Here is a 24,491-nt window from a genome sequence, read left to right as displayed (position 1 = left end):
AAAATACAGTTTGTTGTGAAGGATATATTTATAATACAGAACTTCTAAAAAGGAATAGTCCTGAAACTGAACTTGATAGTGAGAAACTCGTCGAATGTTCCACCAGGTGATTTAAAGCTTAGAGATTTTTATTAGCTTCATCCGTGTCCCGGAGAAACTACCACTTCATGTACCTGGATAAAAAGTAGCCTATAGCCTTCTTCGATAAATCGGTTGATACTGAATGATTTTTCCAAATTGGTGCTGTAGTATCTAATTTAAGAATGTTTAAACAAACATTTCAGTGGCATAATATTAATAAAGATTTTCATGTTCTTCCTAAACTATCCAAATAGATCCTTATTTTTGATAATAGCAAGTTATGTTTTTGTGTTTCTTCCAATCTCTGATTTCACATTCGGAACAACGTTTACCTTCAAGGTAAGTCAAGTGAGTGACAACGAAAACTCACATGATAGGTACAACAGACCTATTATAATACAATTTGGCCCGACCTGCCGCTACAAATGCTCTTACCTAACTGGGTGCAATCTAAATTGCACCTATCAGATGTTCCACACGCCTGCGCTTTGGCACCTTTGCAAATATCTCGTAATATGTGAACTGTGAGCTCAGTTTTGCACGCTAATGTCAAAGTGACGTATTTTATAATAATAAAAATATATGCACGAAACCAACATATTAAATGATGTTGAAAGAATACCAAAATAGAATAAAAATGTTTTTTTTTTCGCTTGAAAATTATAACAATTTTTATGACTTTAGATACATATAAAAAGCAAAGCAAAGTGAATGGTTTCTTGTTAACCAAGCATTAACCCTTTAACCAACATTATCTGGGTTGCCCGGGTAACTGGGTTGAGGAGGTCAGATAGGCAGTCGCTCCATGCAAAAGACCGGTACTCAGCTGCATCCGCTTAAGACTGGAAGCCAATTCCAACTTATTTGGGAAATGGATAAGGCGGAGGATTAATTCTTACCATACAAACCACAATTTAATGTTTTCCTGTGAATATTTCAACGTTTTTAAGTCGACATTTGTATCATCATCGACCTATAGTCCTTGAGCTGGATGCGAGATCCGTAAACCACAACCTAGATAGTCTTGTATACCTGCATTCAATTCTATAAGAATATTATAAAGCTTGAGAGTTTGTTTGTTTGTTTGGACGAGGTAACCTCTAGAACAGCTGAATCTATTTGAATATTTTTTTCAGTGCTTTTTTCTTCAGATTCGCAGAGTATTTCATTAATTTAAAAATATTCAAATTGAGCCCTAGACTCACTTATCTATACTAATATAATAAATATTATACATAAGTTTGTTTGTTTGCATCATAAAAGTTCCAAAACTACTCAACAGTTTTGATTAATTCACTGTTAGTAAGATTCACTCTTCCCAAGTAACATGGGCTATATTTTACCGCGGGAAATAGACGAGCCTGTGTAAGCTTTTTATCCGAGTGTGGGAAGTGGTACTCTAGGTACGCGTGTAACCAGACTGTAAGTCATAAAATTTTAAATGCCTAAGCGCTACAGCTCAACTAACCTTAAGTTAGTTACGTGGCTTAACTTTATTGACACCAACAGCGGTAATTAAAAGTAAGCAACTCAATTAATGTTACTAAACGTTCGTATGAAGATGTTTTGAAAATGCTAATCAAATGGTGTTCTTGCGGTTTTCGAAACCACGATGCCTTCGACATTTTGGCTCCGAGTATGATGGAAATATCAATTTGACCTGAATGTTTGGGTACAGGAATACTGATATATCAATAAATTAGTGATATATGTTAGCCCCGACAAACAGCCAATATTTTTAATTAATTCAAAACCCTTGAGACTTGACAAATTTCTTGTAAAATCAACGACGAAAAACATACAATTTTGGAAATCATCGATGACTTTTCCATAATGTCATTTGATATATCTAAGTATACACTAACAAATAGCGAAGGTAACTCCTATAATATGAATGTGTGGGAAATAAAGTCCGTCCTTGACCTCCTCGCTATAGTCCCACGGATAACAATCACCAGCTTCGAACACCACGCAGGTTTTCCTCTGAACCAGTTTTCCACCGGTTTTCTGTCACCTCATTGAATAGACTGCGGTACATAATGTGACCACTTTTATTTAAAAAATGTGAAACGATTGCCCGTTTATGTTATGATGTTGTTTGTTATATAAGAACACATATTTGCGGTGTAACTCTCGAGTAACTCCGGATATCCAACATTATGAATTTTCGTGGAAAACTCTTTGTTTCTTTAGCTATTTTTTTATTCTGATTCAGCCTCTTGGGCACGCTCCCAGTTGACAGCGATGGGGACGAATTTTTTGACGCTTTTTAGTTGTTTGTTTTACTAGGATAGTTTTTGATTTTTATTGTAAATATGTATTGTAAATATTAGTATTGTAATTAATAAATAAACATCCACGTCTTAAATATGGTTCAGCATATTATATTACTTGCTCTGCCCCGTGGTTACCGGAACCGCTTTCCCGGATAAAATGTAGCCTCCCTGTGTCCTTTCTCAGTCTTTGACTTTAAGTTGTCTACCATATTTCACTTAAATCGGTTTTGAATTATTAGTGTGTATGACAAACGGGCAGTGTTTATTTTGCATTGATTATTATCTGTACTAATATTATAAAGAGGAAAACTTTGTTTGTTTCTTTGTAATGGATAAACTCAAAAACTACTGGACCGATTTTAAATATTCTTTCACCATTAGAAAGCTATATTATCTGCGAGTAACATAGGCTATATTTTATCCCGGTGCGGGCAGTAGCTCCCACGGGACGCGGGTGAAACCGCGGGAAAACGGTTAGTTAGTGAATAAAAATAGAGAAGTATCTAAAATGCTGTGATCACGAGGCGTTCATATTGGGTCAGCTAAAATTGCACCTAAAAAAATGTGGTTAGCAAAATATACCGTTGAAATTAATAGGCGTAATAAAAGCTTAAATGGTCTATTGAAATAATTAATATGCAAATAGTCACGATAACAATACAATAAAAAAACATTCAATTTTGTTGGTGTAAAACGTTTTTCGTTGTTTCCATGGCCGTATCAACAATAGGCCGTCGCCATTCCGAGGCACTTTACTGTATTCTACACAAAACAGGTAATAATATTAAAATTATATGATTTAACCTTGCAGCTTCCATACAGCGGTTACCCAACACTATATGGTGTAAGTTTGTATACAATAACTTAAAGTTATGTTAAATATTCTTTACTTCAACGATAAACGTTCACACGTTCATTAAAGACCTTCTGGTATGTCTGTTTGTAATTATAAACTGTCATTGTGTAATAATTATACTACTTATTAGATTTTTCGTAATCCCCGGCAGTTTGTTCAACTGATCTTGAAATTCTGTACGAAATATCTGAACGTTTCAAAACAAGTTCCCAGGCAGTGGACACATTATAATAGTAGCATCCTTTATGAGCTCTCATCCTATGTGGAAAGTGAAACAATGTAGACGAACAAGTTGCGAAGCTTAGACATAACGAAACTCGTTTTTACCTCGGAGAGAGTTTAACCTCTAGCACTGCGGTGGTATTTAATCAAAATGTAATATTACGATGAGCAGAGAAAGAACTTCATACTTTCTTGTCACGTAGAAATTAAACTTCCCGGGAGATTGCCTGCTTCCTTCGATGCGACTCGGGTTGCCGAACCTAGATGCAATCGAGCCACGAGCAATGACTTGCTCACGACAATTATAAATGCAACGACGCACGCTGTTAAAACAATTTAAACAACAATCTAATTGTTTACACTCATGTTCTTAGATCTTGTATCTGTAACTTTATCAACCGTCAATTAAAATTCTTACAGATTAGAAAAGTGTTTGTTAGCGGATTTTGCGAAAGTCCTATTTATGTTCTACCTAAATGATAAACTTGAAAAGGTGCACGCGACGAAAATAAATATTGTGCCGAGTTTTTTTGATGCAGATCACGATTTGTCAAGCCACTTAGCGAATGGCCGATTGATCTATTTTTAAATAGGCATTAACTTTTACGGATAAGTTTATTTTTAATTCTGTCACTTTTTATTGAGTTTAGTAAGAAAAATGTCAACCTAACTTGTGTTATAGTGTCATTTAACTCTCTTATTAAATCTGAAAGGTACCTAATGGTAATGGTAATAAAATCTTCATCATATCGGGTACGCATACTTAATCACCTAACAAGCCCTAGGGTTTTCTTAAATCCACTTGACAGTCGCTTTTTTAAACGTTTTTATGCAATGTCACAGGTATAATGTACACAATGTATACAGTATTTCGCTTACATTCTGTAAGTAGTAAGTTTATTCACGTGAACCCAAATGGTAGAAGTAAACGCCATGATATGCCTTGAACCTTGTGAACTGTTACATGTGGCAATACCATGTAAAGTTTAAAGATCATTCGAATGCTCGTGGAAGATTCATTTTAAAACATTTTAAACTTTTAAAATATTCTTTAAAACAAGTTAATGGATTTTTAATAAGACCTTGGGAAATAAGTCTCGTGTTAACTTTGTGACAGTCATATATTTCGACTTAATAACACTGATAAAGTTTTTAGGTATCCTTTCAAATGTAATGACTTCTTTTCGATTTGGTTTCCCTTATTTAAAGTCAATATGATTACTCATATATTCACAGGAAACTCAGAATGAATGTATTGCATTAATATCAATCTGTAACAACATTGTCGCGTTGAGCTAGCACTAGGCATGTCTTTGTGTCCCGCGTTACGCTCACCTAGCCTTGCGCTCACGACCTTACTTCTAGTGAAATTGAACCGGTACCAACAGCAAACTTGCTCACAGCCTGCATTCATTATCTCAAGCATTTACCATCATATTTATGTAAGATTAATTTAGCGCAAACACGTCAAATGTACAGGAAATGACGTATTGTTATTATGGAAAGCGGATATTCAAGTACAAGTTTTGCTTAAAGCAGCTAAACCTCTTTATTTTACGTTTTTATCACCTTATAAGTGTGGTTTATAGCCGATTATATCCTGTTATGTTCGAAAGCAACAATAAAAATATTAATCGATTTGTGACGAAAACTGTTCGAGTCGTTCACTGTTCTGGCTCAGAAATTGCTTGAAATTATAGAGAACTGTTCTTCAAAGAACAATATAGGAATATGAATGGTTTTATTGTCCAGTCGGTTGCGGTAACCTTCAGTGCGGCGGCTGCATCGGAGCCAGTCACGGCCGGCGCCGGCGCATTCACTGGCGTGCGTTGTCACACACTTCCTCGCACGCAGTGAAATGAAGGTGGCCTAATGCGGTCGGATGGACTTATTCCAATATAGCGCCATTCGCTTGTTATCCCTCAATCAGTTTCCGTGTACCGAGGCACACAAGAAATTGCACGGAAGCTCAAACACTTCCGACACCGATAATTGGATTTGCGACTCGATATAGTCGCCACGATATGATTCATTGCACTTTTTATAACTATTGTTGCAGCGACTGGCTCCAAAATACTAATGTCATTCCCAAATAGTAGTATAGTCATTCCATAAATACCATTGTTATTTTAAATACCTACAGAGTATCGCCTCTGAGTTCGATCTTTACAGCTCAGATTATTAATGTCCGTAACCCGTCTGTTAGGCAACTGCAGAATCCTCTTCGATCGTGAAAAGTTGCAAAATTCTCGTCTCGTCAAACTAGCATAAAATGCTCTTTAGGATGCTGCAGTCGTAACCGCTCTTACGTATTGATAATTTTAATGGGAGGCTGGTCAATTATAAAGTCCCATAAATTCAGTAATATATTGTTGTGGATGCGCGCAAGGCACGCGGACGGCGCGGGCGCCGCGGGCGTGAAGCTCGCTCTGCAGGCGAAAGTGATCGTTAACGTCAACCGGGTTGCCTCATCGATCGACTTGCACTTGCGCGGAATCGACATGCGTAATACACCCACGCTCCGATTTTCGCCGCCATTTCTCACGACCACATCACTTTTGCAACATTGCAATGTTCGACAATGCTTGTTTTGTAGTCATCTAGATGCATTCTCACACAACTTCTTTGCTCCCCATCGTGCAACTGTGCCAGTAATATCGATCGCTATGCAAATCGATATCTGTTATGAAACCGATCATGTACAAGAAGTGTGCTAATATATGAGCCGTACCTACGCGTGAGATGTGCCTCGCTCTGCGTACACATTAGAAACGCTCATTGACATGTAATAGGCCTGTTGTGTTGGTAGTCAGACAATACCAAGCTCGGGAATGCGGTGATGAAACCAATGTGACTCAGAGTTCCTTGTGCAGGGTCTCAAGCTTTTGGCTCGTAGGCGCAGCTGCCAGATGTCATCTTGCTGAGTCACGGAGCACTGACTCCTATTCTGTAATGTAAGAAACTTTCGTAACTTACCATGTTGATGGAGATCTTACGAATTCCGTTTCCTTTGTTGCAGATGCTTGTTACTGTGCACGATCTACTTGGCGCACGCCGACGTAGACATCATCACGGAGCCTCGGCCAGGCGAGGAGTACGTACTGGTCAGCTCTGGACAACAGACGCCATTAAGAAACTTCGAAACATCACATAAAATACCCGATAAACACCCCAATCACCGAAACTTCAAACAAGATGACAGCGAAAAGATTGTCAAAAAATTACATAGTGGTAAGGCTAAACACTCCACCGAAGGTATCGTTGCCATTGAAGAAGACAAGAAAGCTCAGTTCAGAAAGGGATTGAAAAACAAAGCTTCGGAATCAATTGAAGTCGATATTCCCGTATCGAAAATAGAAGACATTAAAATACGCGAGAATGTTAAAGATGTTGAAACTAACCCCAAGATGGCTGTCGCATTGGAAGCGATGTCCGAATCTGGAAAATTAAGTAAAACTTCAGGAACCACCACCCAAAAGCCGATCCTGACGACGGCCCCGTCAGCCACCACCCAGGGATACGATTACATCCCTATTAACTTCGATACCATTGATGACATCAACAGTGGTTTATTATCATCTAGTGTCAACTTAGAAACAGCTGGGTCAGAACAAAAGCCTCAATCAAGAATCCAGATTAAGAAAGGCCCCAATGGTCAAGACTACGAGTATGAGTACATTTACTATTACTACGACGAAGACGAAGAAGGCAAGAAAGATGGAAAGGGAAAAGATAAAGCTTCATCAACCACCGCTGCTCCTGTTCACAATTCTCACGACGGCCCAGAGAAAACTGACAGTGAGAACCACATAGCTAACGAAAGTAAAACTAAGAACAAGTACAGTTCCATTGACAGAACTGGAACCACGACCGCAGCCACTCCTGAGATTCAGAACGAAGTTGTACCAGCTACGACTAGAGGCCGAGGACGCAGCCGCAACGTCGCTCCCGCACCCGTCTCCGAAGAGGAAGAGGATGACATCAGGTACTTATTCTACTGTCGTATTTCAAAACATAATACGTTTACACATTAATACAATTACACATTACAAAAAATTTACTCATATCCATTTATGCATTGCCATTATGTAATCACATTAAATACTAATTACACCTCCTAACATTTAAAGCGTCAGACTGCCATCGAGCACACGGTTCCCGCCTCGGGGTCGTAACTTGGCTTCAGCCACCTCCACGACTTACGTACCCGAAGTATCTTCAGAATCAGTTAGACAACGCGGACGGTCACAAAGCGACAATGTAGCCGATGAGTCTATCGGTCAGACCAGAAGCAGGACCCGTGCGCATATCAGGTAACAAATCCATAATTCACCTTCATTCACAAATCAGCATTACCTACATAGAAATGTTGCTACTGATATTAATTATTTTCTTTTAGACGCCCAAGCTCGGAGCTAGTAGACCTGGACAGCTTTAAGACTCATTCCGGAGATATCCCATCCCCATCTCAATACAAAGAGCCACCAAGCAGATACTCCTCAGAGAGCAGGACCACCACAGAAGAAGTGCCGGAAACGTCACCCATTGCCAAAGAACCTACCAAAGAGTCTGCTAGGGAGGGTCACAGCCTATCATCAGGCATCAGGTTCCAAGAGATCGTCGACGACTCGAAGCTCCCCGCCGACTACAAACAGACCACTCCTTACGACCAGGAGACGACTGAGTACACCACCATGACCGCCATGGAGAAGGTGGCTTTAGACTTGTACGCGTACTTGGCTGGAGAGAACTTGAACAATGACATCAACCCGACCAATGAGATCAACTTCGACGGAACGACGACCATGGAGGACGATATGTGGACAACGACGGAGGTGATGAGCACGACAGAGGAGCTGACGACCACCCCTACCACAACTACTACTACTACAACTACTACGACGACTACTACGACAACAACACCAGCTCCTACCACCACGACACAGGCTGCCTCCACCCGCCCCTCGAGGTTCAAGGGCCGCGCAGGCGCCCGCACTCGCGCCCCCGTCTCCTCAGCTGCCACAGAGGCTCCACAAGAAACCTCCACCAGAACGCGAGGTAATCACCGCTTTCGACAGTTTAACCATGAACTACATAACCATATAACTAATCCAGTTCGAGATTCTCGGCCACTTAGCGAAAGTCCACTACTTGGTAATAAGACTGCTAATTGATTCTATCCCACGTGTGTTTCTACACGGCGGTATTTTTCACTGGAATCTGTCTGTCTCTTTATAGCTGAGATATTTCTATTGAAAATGGTCAGACAGTTTTCCAAAGAAGACGGGTTAATTTATATCGAAGCGACGTACATATTCTAAAGTTAATTATCAGTGGTGGACTGTAGACACAGCGGCTGTAAGCCGTCTCCTGCATGCTTCTCACATTCTCAGATCTCAATGTATGCAGTAGCTGTTAGCATTACACCTGCGAAAGTTTTTTAATTATTCATTTGTTGCTCTGCGATTGTTTTTGTAGCGAATATGCATTTTAAGCGAATGTCACGCCATGGAGAATTTCCGTTGGGCCTTAGACACACGTTGTAGACATTACGTGAATGGTTTTTCTCACGAATGTTTAGTGCGTGTTGTGTTTTATGCTTGATGGATGTATTCAAACGTCTGCTTTAGACAATGTAGTGGGAAAGAGTTTGGAGACAAATGGCGTGTCCTAGTGTGACACTTCTTTAGTTTGTTACATCACAGTTATTTGAGCGCGAGCTGTTTGTCGGTCGATATCAGATAAGCTAGTTGTTGCGATGATAATTTTAGATACTGTGTGGTTATTATTTTTATTTTTAAAGTGTTTCTAGACACCTACGTGTACTGATCGTTATGTTTATTTGTCATTTCATCATTGCTTATGATGATGCCATGAGAATACTCTCGATAAATCAGTAACAGAATATAATCCTATAAGAAATTTAATATAGAGTAACCTTTCTGTCCTTGTTAGATGTCACCTTGAACCTGAAATCTTATTTGTCCTTCTGAATTCTTATCATATCCGCTATCTGCTTTGATATCTACGGAGTTTTTATCATAAACAAATTTTCCTTTTGTTTTGTTGCTACCTTAAAATAACAAGAGTAGATTTAAATCATATTATAATGGCTCGTTTTTATCATGAGATATGAATGCGTAAAAATATTTGTTATTGAACACTATATTTAATTGTTAGATGTTAGACTGTGTAACTCTAATTTTGGTGTATGAACCAAATACATAATGGTATACCAATCTACTCATTCATATCATGATAAAGCTACCAGTCTCTAAATATACAAACTTTCAGATTTGCTCAAATTCTAGTACAATGTCATTTTTTTCTTACAGTAACTTAGTATTGACATCATAATCTTATTTTGGAAGATGAGATTAGTCACTGATATTATCTACGCTAAGGTTGACTAAACTTAACGTTTCATATAAAAGCAATGTGCAAGATAATACATAATCCAATTCTGACTTAAATTACGCGGATCCTCTCAAACAGATGCATGAAATCAATGTTGAATCGCAGACCACGTTGCGTTCGCGCACATGAACGTAATCTTAACATTAGAACCTTAATTTAAAACACGTTGACGTAATTTCGTTTGGAATTCTAACAACTAGAGCTAGTTGGCCATGACGATACAGCCTCTAGTAATATTGTCAACTACATAGATATAAACCCGCTTGGCCGATATTCCGACATCTAGACGACAGATATAAATGCGGACTTTTATCCAAATCGACGTTCTTGACATGCAAAATATTTTAATCGAGACAGCATTAATGGCAGTCATTTATCTTAATTACAATTTAAAGTAGGTATTTTTAATGAGCGTAATGAATATCGACCGACAACTTCCTGAATGAGACGTTTATTAGATTTTTATTGAACCTTGTCTCGATCACTTTCTAACAACAACCTAGTATATCGTAGCTGGGTACAGATTGCGCATACTCAATGTCGTAGGTGTGTCATTCAATATGTGTTTCTTCACCAGGCCGCTTTGGGAAGCCAGGAGTAGGAGGCCGCAAGACTACTGCAGCCAGCTCAGCAACTTCTGCAGACTCTGCAACCCCAGCAGCGCCAGCAGAGAAACCAGTCTCCCAACCCAAGGTCTGTATACATATTCATTGACCCTTTACTGCGTTCTAAGCTATTAAAGAGCGACTGCACCGTTTTGCATTGCGAATTTTATCTTAGATAAACTGTGAATTTTGTGCCACGAGAATGTTATTTAAGATGTTAATTTTTAAGTGATTCTGTGACTTACATTTAGTGGTTTAACGCTGGTATGATTTTGTAATGTCAGATTTTGTTAGGTGGCTTAATGGATTGCACTGATCACAGAGTAATTACTGGTAAAAGAACTAAAAGTAAATGAAAAGCATGCATAGAAAGGCCACAGTACATGCCTAAGAAAAGAAAACGCAGACAACCATGGAGGAATAATCATATCCACAGCACAGTTCCAAATCTCTCTGAGGAGTTTTGAGTAGAAGAGAATTTGATCAGAGAGCATGGGAACAAGAAGAAATTATCCAATTTTATGAATAATTTACACCAAATCACTTCAAGTACAGTTAGAATAAGAGAATATTAAAGCTGCGTATTGGACTATCTTCAATTGTTTAGTAAGTGGCTTAAGTTTCACGAGGGTCTCCATTGTTGCAGGCGTTCGGTCGTCGTGGCCTGTTCGCTGGTCGCACCCGACCTGCGTCCACTACTGCAGCCCCAGCTGCGGAAGAAGGTGCATCAAGCGCAGCAGCGTCCAGTGAGACTCCGGCACCCAGGTGAACAGTTTAACCTATAAGACTTAGAAAACTTTCTGTAACTCTTCAAATCGTTGTTTTTCTTCTATTCGTATACTTTTTCCTATGACTAGTTTCTCAAAGGGTTTTGTCACTCTGGGTTTGTCTACAGACAAAAATGTCATCTCTACTTATAGACTCAATACTAACAGTATTTGCTGTCTGTGTACCAATAAATTATTAAAGCTACGATGCCACAATAAACACACACACACACGTCGAACTTATAACACCCCGTCGTTTTTGCATCGGGTCGGATTAAAAACATCCTATCTCTAATATTTCGTAACTTACCAATACCATATCGACGATCATCTGCAAAACAGACATTGTCTTCCTGTACCTGATCCTCTTTACTTCCAAGCCATGTTCATCGCTTACGAACTCAACACAAGTTGTTCTATACTTTCAGACCTAGGCTTCGTCCAGGCCTGAGGAGAGGACCTTCAACCACCAGCACCACCGCTGCAGCGGCCAGCTCCTCGGCTGAAGACAGCACAGCACAAAGTGCCGGCTCCGGTGAGGTTGCTGAGACTACACCCATCCCTTCAAGGACTCTAGGGTCAGTAGCAGAGATTCATTAGAAAGCAGGAATTAAAATCTTCAGTACAGTTTTCTTTAGGGTTTAAAGTAATGCGTCAGAAAACCGTGCCAAAATATTCTAATTTAACCAAGTGTCTCTGAGTGTAAGTATTTAATTCATTATTTGCAGACATTTGATTAAGTACTTTAACACTGTTTTGTGCTTAACAAGACTGACTCCTTGCTCTGAAATGTAAGACCGTAAAAAGTTAAGTCTCAATTCTTTATTACGTACCATAATGAACGCAGGTTGTTGGTAACTAGATAATTTAGTTACAATTATGGACCCGGTCAAAGAGCTCAAATCGATCGATTGGTATGTACAAAATGGTACCGTTCGATCATTGTAAATATTGACACTTCAGTAAAAGTTACGTTTGTTGCACCCAGCCGCGGCAGACCCGGTCTTCGGCCAGCGTCACTCCGCCCCGGGCCCAGGTTGAACCTGCGCCCCAGTCCTCGCCTGAGAGGAGTGAGCACGGCACCTGAGGCCGCCTCCGAAGCCCCAGCTGAGACTTCGGCACCTGAGTCGCCCTCCACTGATGCTGATGCTGAGGTATTGTAGAATACATGAAAGTTAATTTGAAATATATAAAAGAACATACTAGTACCCCTTGACAAGGGCCGTAGCCTATGGGCTATTTTAGATACGTAGATCATGGTAATTATAATCCAATTCGATGAAAAGAACCCATGGTTTTACGCCATTTTATGAATAAATTAGAGAAATTACTGTAACACAGCCATAACATCAAACTGGCAAATCAATTATAAAGAAAATTATTGCATATTTTTTGTCATCTCTTGACTTTTCAAACCTAATCTTGACGTATTCTCTTCACCAGGCTTCATCCCCAACGCCCGCACCTGAAGCACCTCGCAGTGGCTTGAGGGTACGCAACAGGCTGCAGCTCGCCCCCTCCCCCAAGCCCCGCGCCCCTGTCACTCCCCCTGCGAGACGTGTAAACCCTCTTCTCAAGAGGAAACTGGCCTCTTCCACAGAGGTAATTATTTGAACCATTGCGCTTGTGTTTTGTTCATACATCTTTTTTGTATGATTGTCCTATATGTCAAGAAGATGTTTTAAAAGTCGTAGATTGTTTCTACTACAGTAACTAGAGATCACAGAAAAAAGTACCTCTTCAGCAGTTTTATTCTGTACCGGCAAGTATGTGCTAACTTGTATTATTTCACACATAGGCAACAACAGAAGCTCCCAAGAAGTCAACAGAAACGACAGAAGAGAGCACCAGTGCTGAGCAGAAGAGTGAGACGGAGACGGAACCTGCACCCGTGGAGACCACTCCTGCGCCGCCCCTCCGAGGCCTCGACGCGCTCATCGCCAAGCGTCGCGCCGCCGGCGGCATCGGTGGCCGGCCCGCCAGACCAGCCCGCGGCATCTACCATCCCAAATAACCACATACAAACCTTCTTAACTCTGGTTACATACACAATGACATAATGCTGACACTTATGCTTTTCCACAGAAAATATTTGACAAAATTTAATTATAAATAGGTACATTAATTCCACTTTTATTTAAAAGTTCGTTTTAAGTTTTCTTTAAGTAAGACATTTTTAGCGAAGTTCAGCATTTATGATGTCATTAATCTTAGTCAATTCACTCCAGAAACTACTTAGGTATTACATTAGTCTTTCGTTTACGTACTATCTGCCTAATATCAATGTTTTTCTACTATAGTTGTAATGTGTCTATAAATAGTAATAAGTTTCTAATATTTTGTCTTGTCTAGAAACGTGCCCGTGGGTGCCTCTTCTTAGTACTATCCCGTTATGTACATATTAGTAGTAGATATTGTTACGAGTAAGTCCGGGATTCCACGTATAAGGAAATCGTCCGTTAAATTCAGTATAAACCAAATCAATATCACTTTACCATCTATGTTAATAGTGTTTTCGATATCAAAAAGTTTTACTTCTAAGCCCTTAGAAATGATTTCTTCTGAAATAATTATGACGGTCACGTTGAACCAAAATGAGATAACCGTCAGGTGCACAACATTATTGTGTACACCAAACAATTTTAGTTAAGTTTTAACAATTCCCCTATCTGAATATTGTATTATTATCATGTCTTTGTCTTGGATCCACACAAAATTATTTTTATAGTAAATTCACCGAGCATGTTTATTTCGTGTATTTATTGAATGATGGTCGGTGACGTCTATTGTCAGATAGTGTCGTGCGTTGTCGTCACCGTCATCGGAACTGTACACGTCTTCTGAAGCACTGACTGCTAGTGCCATCGTGATATGTTTTTGTATCTTTCGTAAGTGTGATAATAAAATTAATAATTAAGATTATAACGTTTGGATGTTTGAGTTTTATTTTACTGCCCTTGAAGGAAACTGATGATCAGTGAATTATGAGAACCCGTTTATAGCTTGAAATTGTTAATTCGGAATTCACCTTGTTAAGGAAGGATCATTTTGCCCAGCATATTTTTTCCTTGATATATTGCCCCTTGAATTGAAATCCTTTCTTTCCAAATAGGTATATGCAGTTTGGGAAAGGCTAGGTTGAGAATAATACCGTGCCCATTCCCATTTACACCCACATAGTCTAAATTGGCGAGCATCCCACCTATGTCATAAAGAATCCATTTTTAGACAAATTGTTCTTTACGATTAAAAACTATTACATAACTGAGTTTTAACAAATAAGAGATAAGACTGGCAGTGGCACGGAATTTAAGAACGTCAAAGGTACATCTGGTAGGTTAAAACCAGTCGTAATATCATTGGTTGGCTCAAGGTCGGTAACACCTTCTCTTAGCTAGATCAGATAGCGAAAATTTGCATGACCGTATATTGTCCTTTGGTTCCTAGCCTACCTATTATTATCTATACAAATGTGTTTGCTTGTGAGCTAATGGGTTCCTGGATATACATTTTGCTAATCCTTATCTTTCAAAAATAATGGTGTTATATAGAAAAACAAGAACTGGAAGTCCATATTTCAACTTTTTTGGTAAAGAATTTTGAATTTATCATCATCATCATTATTTTTATCTTCGTTATAGTCCAAGTGATGTCAAGATATTCCTTCACCTTTAATCAACCATTTCAAATAATTATTTTTTCTTAGCTAACCTAAAATTCTAAACAAACCGGCTGTTTTAATTTCTAATATATTTATCTTCTACTATAGTTTTATTATCTAATGTAGTCTACATTGATATCAGTTATGTACCTTTACTTGACTTAAACGACATTTAATTTTGATTATTATATTTTCAATGTATTCTCGTAACAAGGGAGTTTCTTGCGCCACGTGGTTTTCCAAAACTTTTATCTTATTCTAGGTTTACTCCGGTTTCACTTTTATCCCGCGGGAACTACTGCCCGTAGCTGGATAAAATATAGAACAGTGGAAGATTTTTTCTAATCGGTTCCGTAGTTTCGAAACTACGGATTTAAAAGTTTCAGCTATTATTCAGATGTGGATGTACCTAATCTATATCAGTTTCAACAAAATCCCTTCAGCAGTTTTTGCGTGAAAGTGTAAAACGTCACAATATCCAAGCATTACCATCCTGTGACCTAAGATGTTCAAATCATCTTTGAGTTAGGTAATACAGTATATTTTTTGCTAGATTCATTTGCACGAAGGAATTCGTTAATTATTTTATCGAATGTTCCCATTATCGCATTACTTATCGAAGAGCAACAAGTTTATCTTTTATTGTCAAGCAACACCTACATAGCAGACTAGGGGGTAATCAGGGGCGCTATTCTACTAATTTTATTTAAGCGACGTACGATTCACATCCGACTCAATTACTATTGAAGAGTATATATTTTTTCTTTTAAATAAACGTTTCTATCCGTTTCTGTGATTCAATAATGAAGCATATTGTCTGCAAATTATTTACGATTGCAATATGATTGTAGGGCAAACTATCGTATAGACCAATCGCAAACCAATCGAATGTCATTAGAATACGATTGGTCTTATATTAGTAGCAGAATGCCCTCTAAGGTTAAAACTGCTATTGCGATTCAATTTTCACATTATTAACTTAGCAGAATCGGGCCCCTGCTCATAAAAGAATGGCGACCTTTCAATGTCAAATGAATCTATTGAACGATATTTAACATTCTGTGTGCTGTGTTGCTACTTATTATAGTTCATTGAAATAAATATACCTACCTAAATTCTTAATACTCGATACCTACAGAATATTATTGAACTAAGTACCTACTTACTTATTTCACTTCATATCTTTGCGTTCCACAAGTTTTTTGACAAGGTGTTAAAGCAGAATCATTTATAGCTAAAAGGACAAATTGTGGACCCTGTTAGGGCACAGAAACTTTAGGCATTTTAGGCCTGTACACAATAAAAATACTTATCTTCTAATCTTAATCTAAATTATTAAGTTAAACTAATATCAAAAAAGTAAACAGGTAGGTATATATGTAAATTTATAACTCAATACTCCTTTCGATTTCAGCAAAGCCACGTTATCGTATTATGAAATACTAAATGAGCAATCGAAAGCGAACTTGAATGTGATAAACATGTTTACGCAAACAAAGGCGCGCGAGACGCAACACCGACCTCTTCTGACATCACGACGCACTACTACAGTCTAGCAGACAAACAACATTACCGATTGTTCAAACATTAAACCATAATAAAACCTAATGATGTTGATACGGTAATTATACCTATACTTTTCTTAAAAGTCGACCCATAGTGACAAATCCTATCAAATTCCTATTTTAGATTTCTTTAATTCTGTAAGCATGAGATTTTATCATGTCCACACGGGCCTAAAATTGGTACTGTAGCATCTTGGAGTGCACACCGAGACTTGCTTGGTGTCACTCCGTGTCGTAGTAGCGGATCCGAGTGCAAACACAGACTACATAATGCCGGGACATTGTCGTTCGTTCATTGGCCGTTAACTAAGATAAGTGGCGAGCGCCACGCAGCTCCATGCGCTCGGAACATATTCGCTCATTCCTCAGTACTTGTCCAGACTCCAGACGCGCAAGCCGTTAGCCGCGCAACATCGAGCACCCTCAGCCTTCAACCGCCACTCGTGAGTACCAATAACTTTTTAAAAGTTTTAATGTTAGCAAATCTACTAATGGAATTCCCTCAAATCATTAATTATGAATACAATAGGGCATTCAAGGCAAGTGAATTATTTTACTAGGCCGTAACTAATTTTTATTAAGTAGGTACTCCGATAAAAAAAAAAATTGCAGCTCAATTTTTCAAGTTTTTTACACTTTTCGTTTTATGTTAGCTTGGTAATCCATTTGCAAACTTGTATGGTGCTTAATCACCTTAAATCGAAAGATATAATTGTAAAGAAACCGGTTAGACACCCTTTTACACCAATGTAGGTGCAGTGGCCACGTGCTTTAATTCAAATATATTCCCTGATTCTACGTTGATTTTACATATTTGATTAATCTTAATATTCTTTTTTCTCAGTAACAAAATGGTTCTACAAATTAATTCAGTGCTGGTCGTCGATGGCGTCGGGTCGAACTGCACGGACATACTCAACTCGCATGGCATCAGTGTGATCAACAAGCCGAAGATCAGCAAAGAAGAACTGCTCCAAGAGATACCGGTAAGTGCTACACACGCATCAATAATATTACACATCGCTTATCGTTCATTTTTTATTCCACGCGGTTGTTGCACTTTGCGAATCATTGGAACAATGTTTGTCTTTGGATTTTTTTATTTGGTGTCGAGTTTAATATCGTCTGATTGTGCTCTTTTGTTTTGGATAGCATTTAATTCTATGAATTTATCAATATCGTGATATTCTTATACGTTGACCTGACCCTTATAATTATAGTTTTAATACTTAGTTCGTCCACGAGCATATTCACTAAGCTACATATTAACCATTAATTATATTGTCCTCTTCATGGCTAATTTAACCTCTTTAACTATTAGGTCACAATTGTACTTACCTTGTTATTTATTTTGTGAATGTTGGTTAACACGCTACCCTCACTTCCAAAAAAAAAATCCTATCAAAGTACTTGATCTAGGCAAACTAATGAAGCATTTTTATGTTTTAACAGAAATATGACGCGTTAGTGGTAAGATCAGCGTCTCAAGTGACCAAGGAAGTGCTGGAAGCTGGCGCGAAGCTGAAGGTGGTGGGCAGGGCTGGTGCTGGAGTGGACAACATCGACGTGACTGCCGCGCAGGAGAGAGGCGTGGGGGTCATCAAGTAAGTATATAACAAGCCTAATCATGAAGAGTTTTAATATTCTTTCCTGTTCTAGAACTTTCATTTTTTTCATCAAGCGGGTAGCTCGATTTTTGTCTTATGTCGTGTCCATTTAGGTTTTTAGCCGACTTCCCAAAAAGGAGGAGGTTCTCAATTCGTCAGGATATTTTTTTTCTTATCATCCGTTATTGAACTCAATATTTAAACACACATTTTGGAGAAAATGTTAGACTTCTTTATTTCGTCGTTTCTCTCTGTTGAGTATGAATATGATAGCTTGGAGAAAGGAGAAAAAAAGCGATGACTGGAAGAAACAATTTTAGAAGCAAGGCAGGAGAAGTACATAAAAGTGGGACATTTTTTCATGAAACTTGGTATACGTTTGTTACAGTGCCCCCGGAGCAAATGCCCTCAGCGCCTGCGAGCTGACCTGCAGCCTGATCCTCAACCTGTCGAGGCATGTGGTGCCTGCCGCCGCAGCTCTGCGCGCCGGCAGGTGGGACCGCGCCCTCTACACCGGCACGGAACTCAACGGCAAGACTCTCGCCATCCTCGGCCTCGGCAGGGTCGGCAGAGAAGTTGCCGTCCGCATGCACTCCTTCGGCATGAAGGTAAACTTTTTGTATTCTAGGTCTGTGCGATATCAGCGAATAACCTCGACACATTCCTATGGCGTGCTTAGCCGTCAAAGCGACATTTTTGTTGAGAATAATGTCACTTTGACAGCAAACCACAACGTAGGAAATGAGCAACGTTTTCAACAGAATTTTCCTATGTTTTCAAAAATGAAAATAAAATGTGGGTTGTATAGAAATATTATAGCATTTGGAGTCGAATAAACTAGCAAAATATACTCGTGTGTATTGACGATGAACTTGACTATCGAATGTATTGACCTAACAATAAGTGATGATGACTCAAATGAATGTAAACTTAAATATACTGACACAGAACTCGTGAATGACCGATAAGATAAGGGGGCAATAGTGCTTTGCCTAATGGAAATATTCCTGCGATTTTTCTGATGAAATAGCGTCTGATGCAAATTTTTACTTTTATACTGTTGATAACATTTTTTTCTGCTTTTGTTTAGACTAGTTGTGCACAACTTGCTTTGGCGTTACAGTTATCGGCACGGATATCGAGCCATGACCTTCACCTGTGCAGAAGCGATTTATTGGTTTATTGACTTATGTGTACAGTGCACAAAGCGATCCCCACTCTTCCGCCGAGAGCTCAATATCCGTGCCGGTGACTGTAATTAGCGCTTGCTGGCATCAATGAGCGAATTTCATTAAGTTTATTACACTGTCTGCTGATGCAAATTGAGTTTTTTACCGGAATCTTATGTAAGACATGTGTTACACAGATCATCGGCTACGACCCGTTCGTGACGGCGGAGCAGTGCGCCAGCTTCCACGCCACCAAGATGGAGCTCGAACAGATCTGGCCTCTGGCTGATTACATTACACTACACACTCCTCTTATTGCCTCTACTAAAAGTAAGTACGCATTTATAAGCAACTACCGACGTATTAGCGTAATAAAATATTTTTGTGACTAGGTTCACTTTAGTGTAGTTAATAATGGTTGTCTTGAATTGATTTTAATTAAGGGCATTACACTGCATTTGCAAGTAACTTCAAATTTACAAAATGGGTTATAGCGTGTTCACATATTTTTTATTTTATGAAACATATGTTGCGATCTTCTACTGAATCAACGATTGCATAGAAAGTTTCGTGTGTTAATTTATTTCACGAATTATTAGGTCATGATGAAAATTATCGAGATAGTTTGCAAGCGAGTTAATTATTGGTTAGTTACAAGTAATTTTAAAACATTCAGTCTTATCTAACACATTGCGTTGTTTGTTAATGTGTACAGGTCAGTTGATTACTCAAATATGTTGATTAATATATTTTTTCATGAGGTACCTACATACCTATATACATTTTCCGATACATTCGGACACATTTCATGAGGATCCTAGATTTTTTTTTGTAATAGGAGATTGGAACTCATTGGAGTGTCAGATTTTAATGACCCTCTGCTCTGTGATAGTTTGGTACAATCCCACAGTCCAGGTACTAACCATACTATTGTTAACAGATTTCATCAACGCCAAAGTCCTGGGCCAATGTAAGAAAGGCATCAAGATTGTTAACGTAGGACGCGGCGGTCTTATCCAGGAACGTGACCTCCTCGATGGACTGAACTCTGGACAGGCGAGTTTGTCTTTCAGCTTAGTTTTGTTCGTCACCCAGTTACAGCCTTTTTATCGTCCCACTGCTGGGCACAAGCCTCCTCTCACACATAGAAGGATTGAGCGTTAATCAGCACGCTCGCTCAATGCGGAATTCCAGACTTACATAAGTCCAGGTTTCCTCGAGATGCTTTTCTTCATCTTTTAATCAGCCATTGCTGTCTAAGATATACTATGAAAGTACATACGACGACCTCTGTGGCGCAAAGGTCACCAAGCCGGACTGTCGAATCTGAGGTCCCGGGTTCGATTCCCGGTTCGATCGACATTTGTGTGATGAGCATGCTTGTTGGTCGTGGTCTGGGTGTTACAATATGTATTTATAAATATGTATATATGTAGCTATATGTAGTTTATCAGTTGTGTTAGCACCCATAACACAAGTTAATTAATAACTTAGCGTGGGGCTAACCGACCGTGTGTGAAAAGGTGTCCCGACATTATTTGTCCCGACATTATTCATACAAATTTAGTAATTTGCATTGGTACTTGTCTGACCTGGTATCGAACCCACGCACTCATACTTGAGAGGGTGGTGCTTTACCGACTAAGACACCACTACTTCTCGTACGGCACCCATGACCCATGATGTAAATTCTATAGGAAACAGGTCAGCTGATTACATCTGTAAGGTATTATCAACATAATATGATGTTAATGAATGTCGTATTTACCAGGTTGGCGGAGCAGCTCTTGACGTCTTCGAGCAGGAGCCGCCTACAGATCCTTTGACCTTGGAGATCATCCAGCACAAAGCTGTCATTGCCACTCCTCATTTAGGTAAGCTTATTCTCTCGGATTCTTGCGCTATTATTTATTTATTATTCTTTTTGCACATATTTTACAAAAATAAAAACAATCTACAAAGATGGACTTAACGCCTTAGGCATTCTCTAACAGTCTACCTTATTATCCAGGGGACCGATTCTCCTAAGTTAATAATGTCAAAATCTAATAGAAATCGAATCGCAATATGATCGCAATAGGAGTTTTAACCATATCGGGCATTCTGCTACTAGTATAAGACCAATCGTATTCGATTGACATTTGATTGGTGTGTGATTGGTCTGCTATTTTGGTAATTTTGGTCTATACGGTAGTTTGCTGTACAATCATTTTGCAATCGTAAATCATTTGCAGATAAAATGATTCATTATTGAATGACAGAAAAGGATAAAAACGTTTATTTCAAAGAAAAAATAGCGGCATGCCACATACGCTTCAATCGTAATCGAGTCGGGATCGGATCTCAGTCGAATCGAGTCGAACGTGAATCGTATGTCGCTTAAGTAAAATTAGGAGAATCGGGCCCCTGAACACACAAGCATTGTCCTATAAGTACTTATAGAAATCTGCTGCGTTGCATAGGTGCATAACTATTATTTAAAAGGTTTACCTACGTGTCTCACTGTTTCAACTGATTTTGCATTACATTCAAAAATCGCATGAATTGTACAAGCGATATAACCACAAAGAGATTATCACTTTGTCCTTCATCCTTACTTCTGACCTTCATAAATCTATACTAATATTATAAAACTGAAGAGTTTGTTTGTTCGAACGCGCTAATCTCAGGAAGTACAGTCCTAAGAAGTACTGTTGATTTGAAAAAATCTTTCAGCGTTAGGTAGTCCATTTATCGAGGAAGGCTATGTGCTACTTTTTATCCGGGTTCGTGCAGTTCCTTAGAAACTATAGCTATGTTTTTTTATCGTAGGTGCTTCAACGAAGGAAGCCCAAGTGCGAGTGGGTCAGGAGATAGCGGAACAGCTGGTGAACCTCGTGAAGCCTGGCAGCTACAGCACTCCCCTCGCCGAGGTCACCCGTGTCCTCAACAAGCAGGCTTGAACATGGAGTTCCGTTATATCTCTCTGTTACAATCTATATTTAAGTATAGTTTAATTTACTCTGGTAAATAATAACACTGGTCTGCAGTATTATTGTCTCAAAAGTAAAATAAATAATATAAATTTGTAGACCAGTGTAATTGCCAGTAATAATATGTACTTAATACACAGTCAAATAAATATTTACATTTATCTATGTTTAATGGGTAGTATTAAGTACATATTGTTACTGGTAATAAGTTATTTTGTTAAGTCTAGTTAGACTAAGTTTAGTTAGGTTAAGTTTGTATTAAAGTTATTTAGAAATATTAAGACTTTAGAAGAAAAGAGATGTGTCCAAAAATTTGTGTGTATTTGTGTATAGTTGTTTAAAGCAATGAAATCAGTGCATGCATAAACTTCGGAGAAATTCAATCATTATAGCTAGTTTTCATATGAAGCGCTTAGGGGAAAAGGGGCAATGGGAGTCAGTGGGTAATGGTAGTCAGTGTAATCTCGCCCAAACGAAAGAAATTCAATAAGCGAATCGGCCAGTTTCTTCATCAAAAGTTAAAGTTATAGTAATGTCTCAAGTAAAAGTAACGGTCAAATTCGTTTTTTCAAGGCTAAAGTGACAGCAAAACTAATAAAAAAATTGAATTTAACCGTTACTTTTACTTTAGACATTACTTTAGCCATAACTTTAACTTTAACTTTTGATGAAGAAACTGGCCGTTAAACGACTAGTCACGTAACACCTAGCGGTCGCCCGATCGCTCCGTCCAAATAATTTAAATCAGAAATAAGTGTGATTCCACCCTACCTAGGGTAAAACGTAAAGATATTTAGGAAAAGGATAAAACTTATTTTAATCATGAGCGCTTTTGCAGCAGCTCTTGGTCTTCTCCTGATCATCTCCTCTGCATAATCAGAGGAGGCTCCGAAGGGACCTAAAGTAACTCACAAGGTCAGTTTCGTAATGAAAATGGGTGACGAAGACATTGGCACCATTGTCATCGGATTATTCGGAAATACTGTCCCCAAGACAGCTGAAAACTTCTTCCAGTTGGCACAGAAGCCCGAGGGTGAAGGTTACAAAGGCAGCAAGTTCCACAGAGTCATCGATAACTTCATGATCTAAGGAGGTGACTTTACTAAAGGCGACGGAACTGGCGGACGCAGCATCTATGGCGAAAGATTCGAAGACGGGAACTTCAAGGTCCGCCATTATGGTGCTGGTTGGTTGTCGATGGCTAACGCTGGTAAAGACACCAATGGCTCCCAGTTCTTCATCACCACCACCAAGACTCCCTGGCTTGATGGCAGACACGTAGTCTTCGGAAAAATCTTGGAAGGCATGGATGTTGTTCGTAAGATTGAGAAGACTGTGACAGCAGCCAATGACCGCCCTGTTAAAGACGTGTTTATTGTAGACACCAAGACAGAAGTAGTGGCAGAACCTTTCAGTGTCACTAAGGAGAGTGCTGTATAAATATAATATTATGCATACAATAATATTTACTTTGTAAGATATTAATCGTTACAAAGTATTTACTAAAGTTAAAAAAAAACATGGGATTAATTTGTGCCATTGAGATTTTATTAATTTAGTTCACAATAGTTATACAATATTACAATAAGGAAAACATGCCAGCTCTATTTTTCTTAAATAAAACATTGTCTTAAATAAAACATTGAACCACGTCTCGGAAGACCTGTTTTTACACAGGACGCAGAAAAGATCTTGGCAGACCCCATTAAATACTTATCTTCAATTTTTTACGAAGTCACAGCTATACAAGTAAGAAAGGCAGCATACCTATATGCAGAAGAGCTTCAGATCCAACACACATTTGACCAGAATGCCCAAATGGCTGGACGTGATTGGCTGACGTGATTGCTGATAAAGTCTATGGATTTAAAAAAGTTCCGCCAGGACAACGTTCGCCCAGCGGAATCGGTTTTTGGTGAATTTCTCCACAATGGCTGCATACACAATTTTTTTTTATCATACACAATTATAGGACGTTATACACTAATTATCTGCATAATTAAATTCTTTAAATTCAACAACATTCCGCTGCGCGAACGCACACGTTTTCAGCATGGTTTATTTAAGTATTATGCATGCCATATCGGACATATTGAACTATTTATCATGTGACTTACATAGGTCATTGATAAGGTATTTCAATTGTTTAATTTAATTGTCTAATGGTTCCTGGAGAGCTTTTTCAGACTTGTAACTTTCCTAATGTTGATTCATGCATGTTTTTTTAAATTAATTAGAAGCTGATTGTGAATGCATCAATAAATTAATTAATATAATGAAATAAAATCTTATT

The 24,491-nt window shown here is 38.7% G+C and overlaps 3 protein-coding genes across 4 annotated transcripts in view; all 3 read left to right on the top strand.

Moving 5' to 3' along the window:
• LOC124645140 (flocculation protein FLO11-like) overlaps window positions 1-14,157 on the top strand; it is a 30,621-nt gene extending 16,464 nt beyond the window's left edge. The window contains exons 2-10 of one of the 2 annotated variants that reach the window (XM_047184888.1): window positions 6,455-7,420; window positions 7,566-7,748; window positions 7,835-8,493; window positions 10,430-10,545; window positions 11,104-11,222; window positions 11,653-11,802; window positions 12,213-12,378; window positions 12,668-12,826; window positions 13,023-14,157. In XM_047184888.1, coding sequence (XP_047040844.1) covers window positions 6,455-7,420; window positions 7,566-7,748; window positions 7,835-8,493; window positions 10,430-10,545; window positions 11,104-11,222; window positions 11,653-11,802; window positions 12,213-12,378; window positions 12,668-12,826; window positions 13,023-13,238 — 2,734 coding nt within the window. In that variant the 3' untranslated portion in view covers window positions 13,239-14,157. The remainder of the gene's footprint in view (window positions 1-6,454; window positions 7,421-7,565; window positions 7,749-7,834; window positions 8,494-10,429; window positions 10,546-11,103; window positions 11,223-11,652; window positions 11,803-12,212; window positions 12,379-12,667; window positions 12,827-13,022) is intronic. The other variant, XM_047184890.1, reaches the window with a different exon arrangement.
• Window positions 14,158-16,735: 2,578 nt separating this feature from the next.
• On the top strand, window positions 16,736-24,479 carry LOC124644836 (D-3-phosphoglycerate dehydrogenase-like). The gene is made up of 8 exons (XM_047184443.1): window positions 16,736-16,893; window positions 17,295-17,436; window positions 17,903-18,054; window positions 18,446-18,665; window positions 19,424-19,556; window positions 20,167-20,282; window positions 20,998-21,100; window positions 22,038-24,479. The coding sequence occupies exons 2-8, from the start codon at window positions 17,302-17,304 to the stop codon at window positions 22,166-22,168; spliced, it is 990 nt and encodes a 329-aa protein (XP_047040399.1). The 5' UTR covers window positions 16,736-16,893; window positions 17,295-17,301; the 3' UTR covers window positions 22,169-24,479.
• On the top strand, window positions 23,021-23,832 carry LOC124644838 (peptidyl-prolyl cis-trans isomerase 5-like). Its single transcript, XM_047184446.1, is given in 1 exon segment — window positions 23,021-23,832. A coding segment is annotated over 1 exon segment (618 nt). The 3' UTR covers window positions 23,639-23,832.
• Window positions 24,480-24,491: the final 12 nt, after the last annotated feature.

The sequence above is a fragment of the Helicoverpa zea genome, chromosome 31, assembly GCF_022581195.2.
Source record: "Helicoverpa zea isolate HzStark_Cry1AcR chromosome 31, ilHelZeax1.1, whole genome shotgun sequence".
In the NCBI taxonomy this organism is placed as follows: Eukaryota; Metazoa; Arthropoda; class Insecta; order Lepidoptera; family Noctuidae; genus Helicoverpa; species Helicoverpa zea.
Note: the sequence above shows the minus strand (reverse complement) of the source record. Positions and strands in the feature narration are given on the sequence as shown.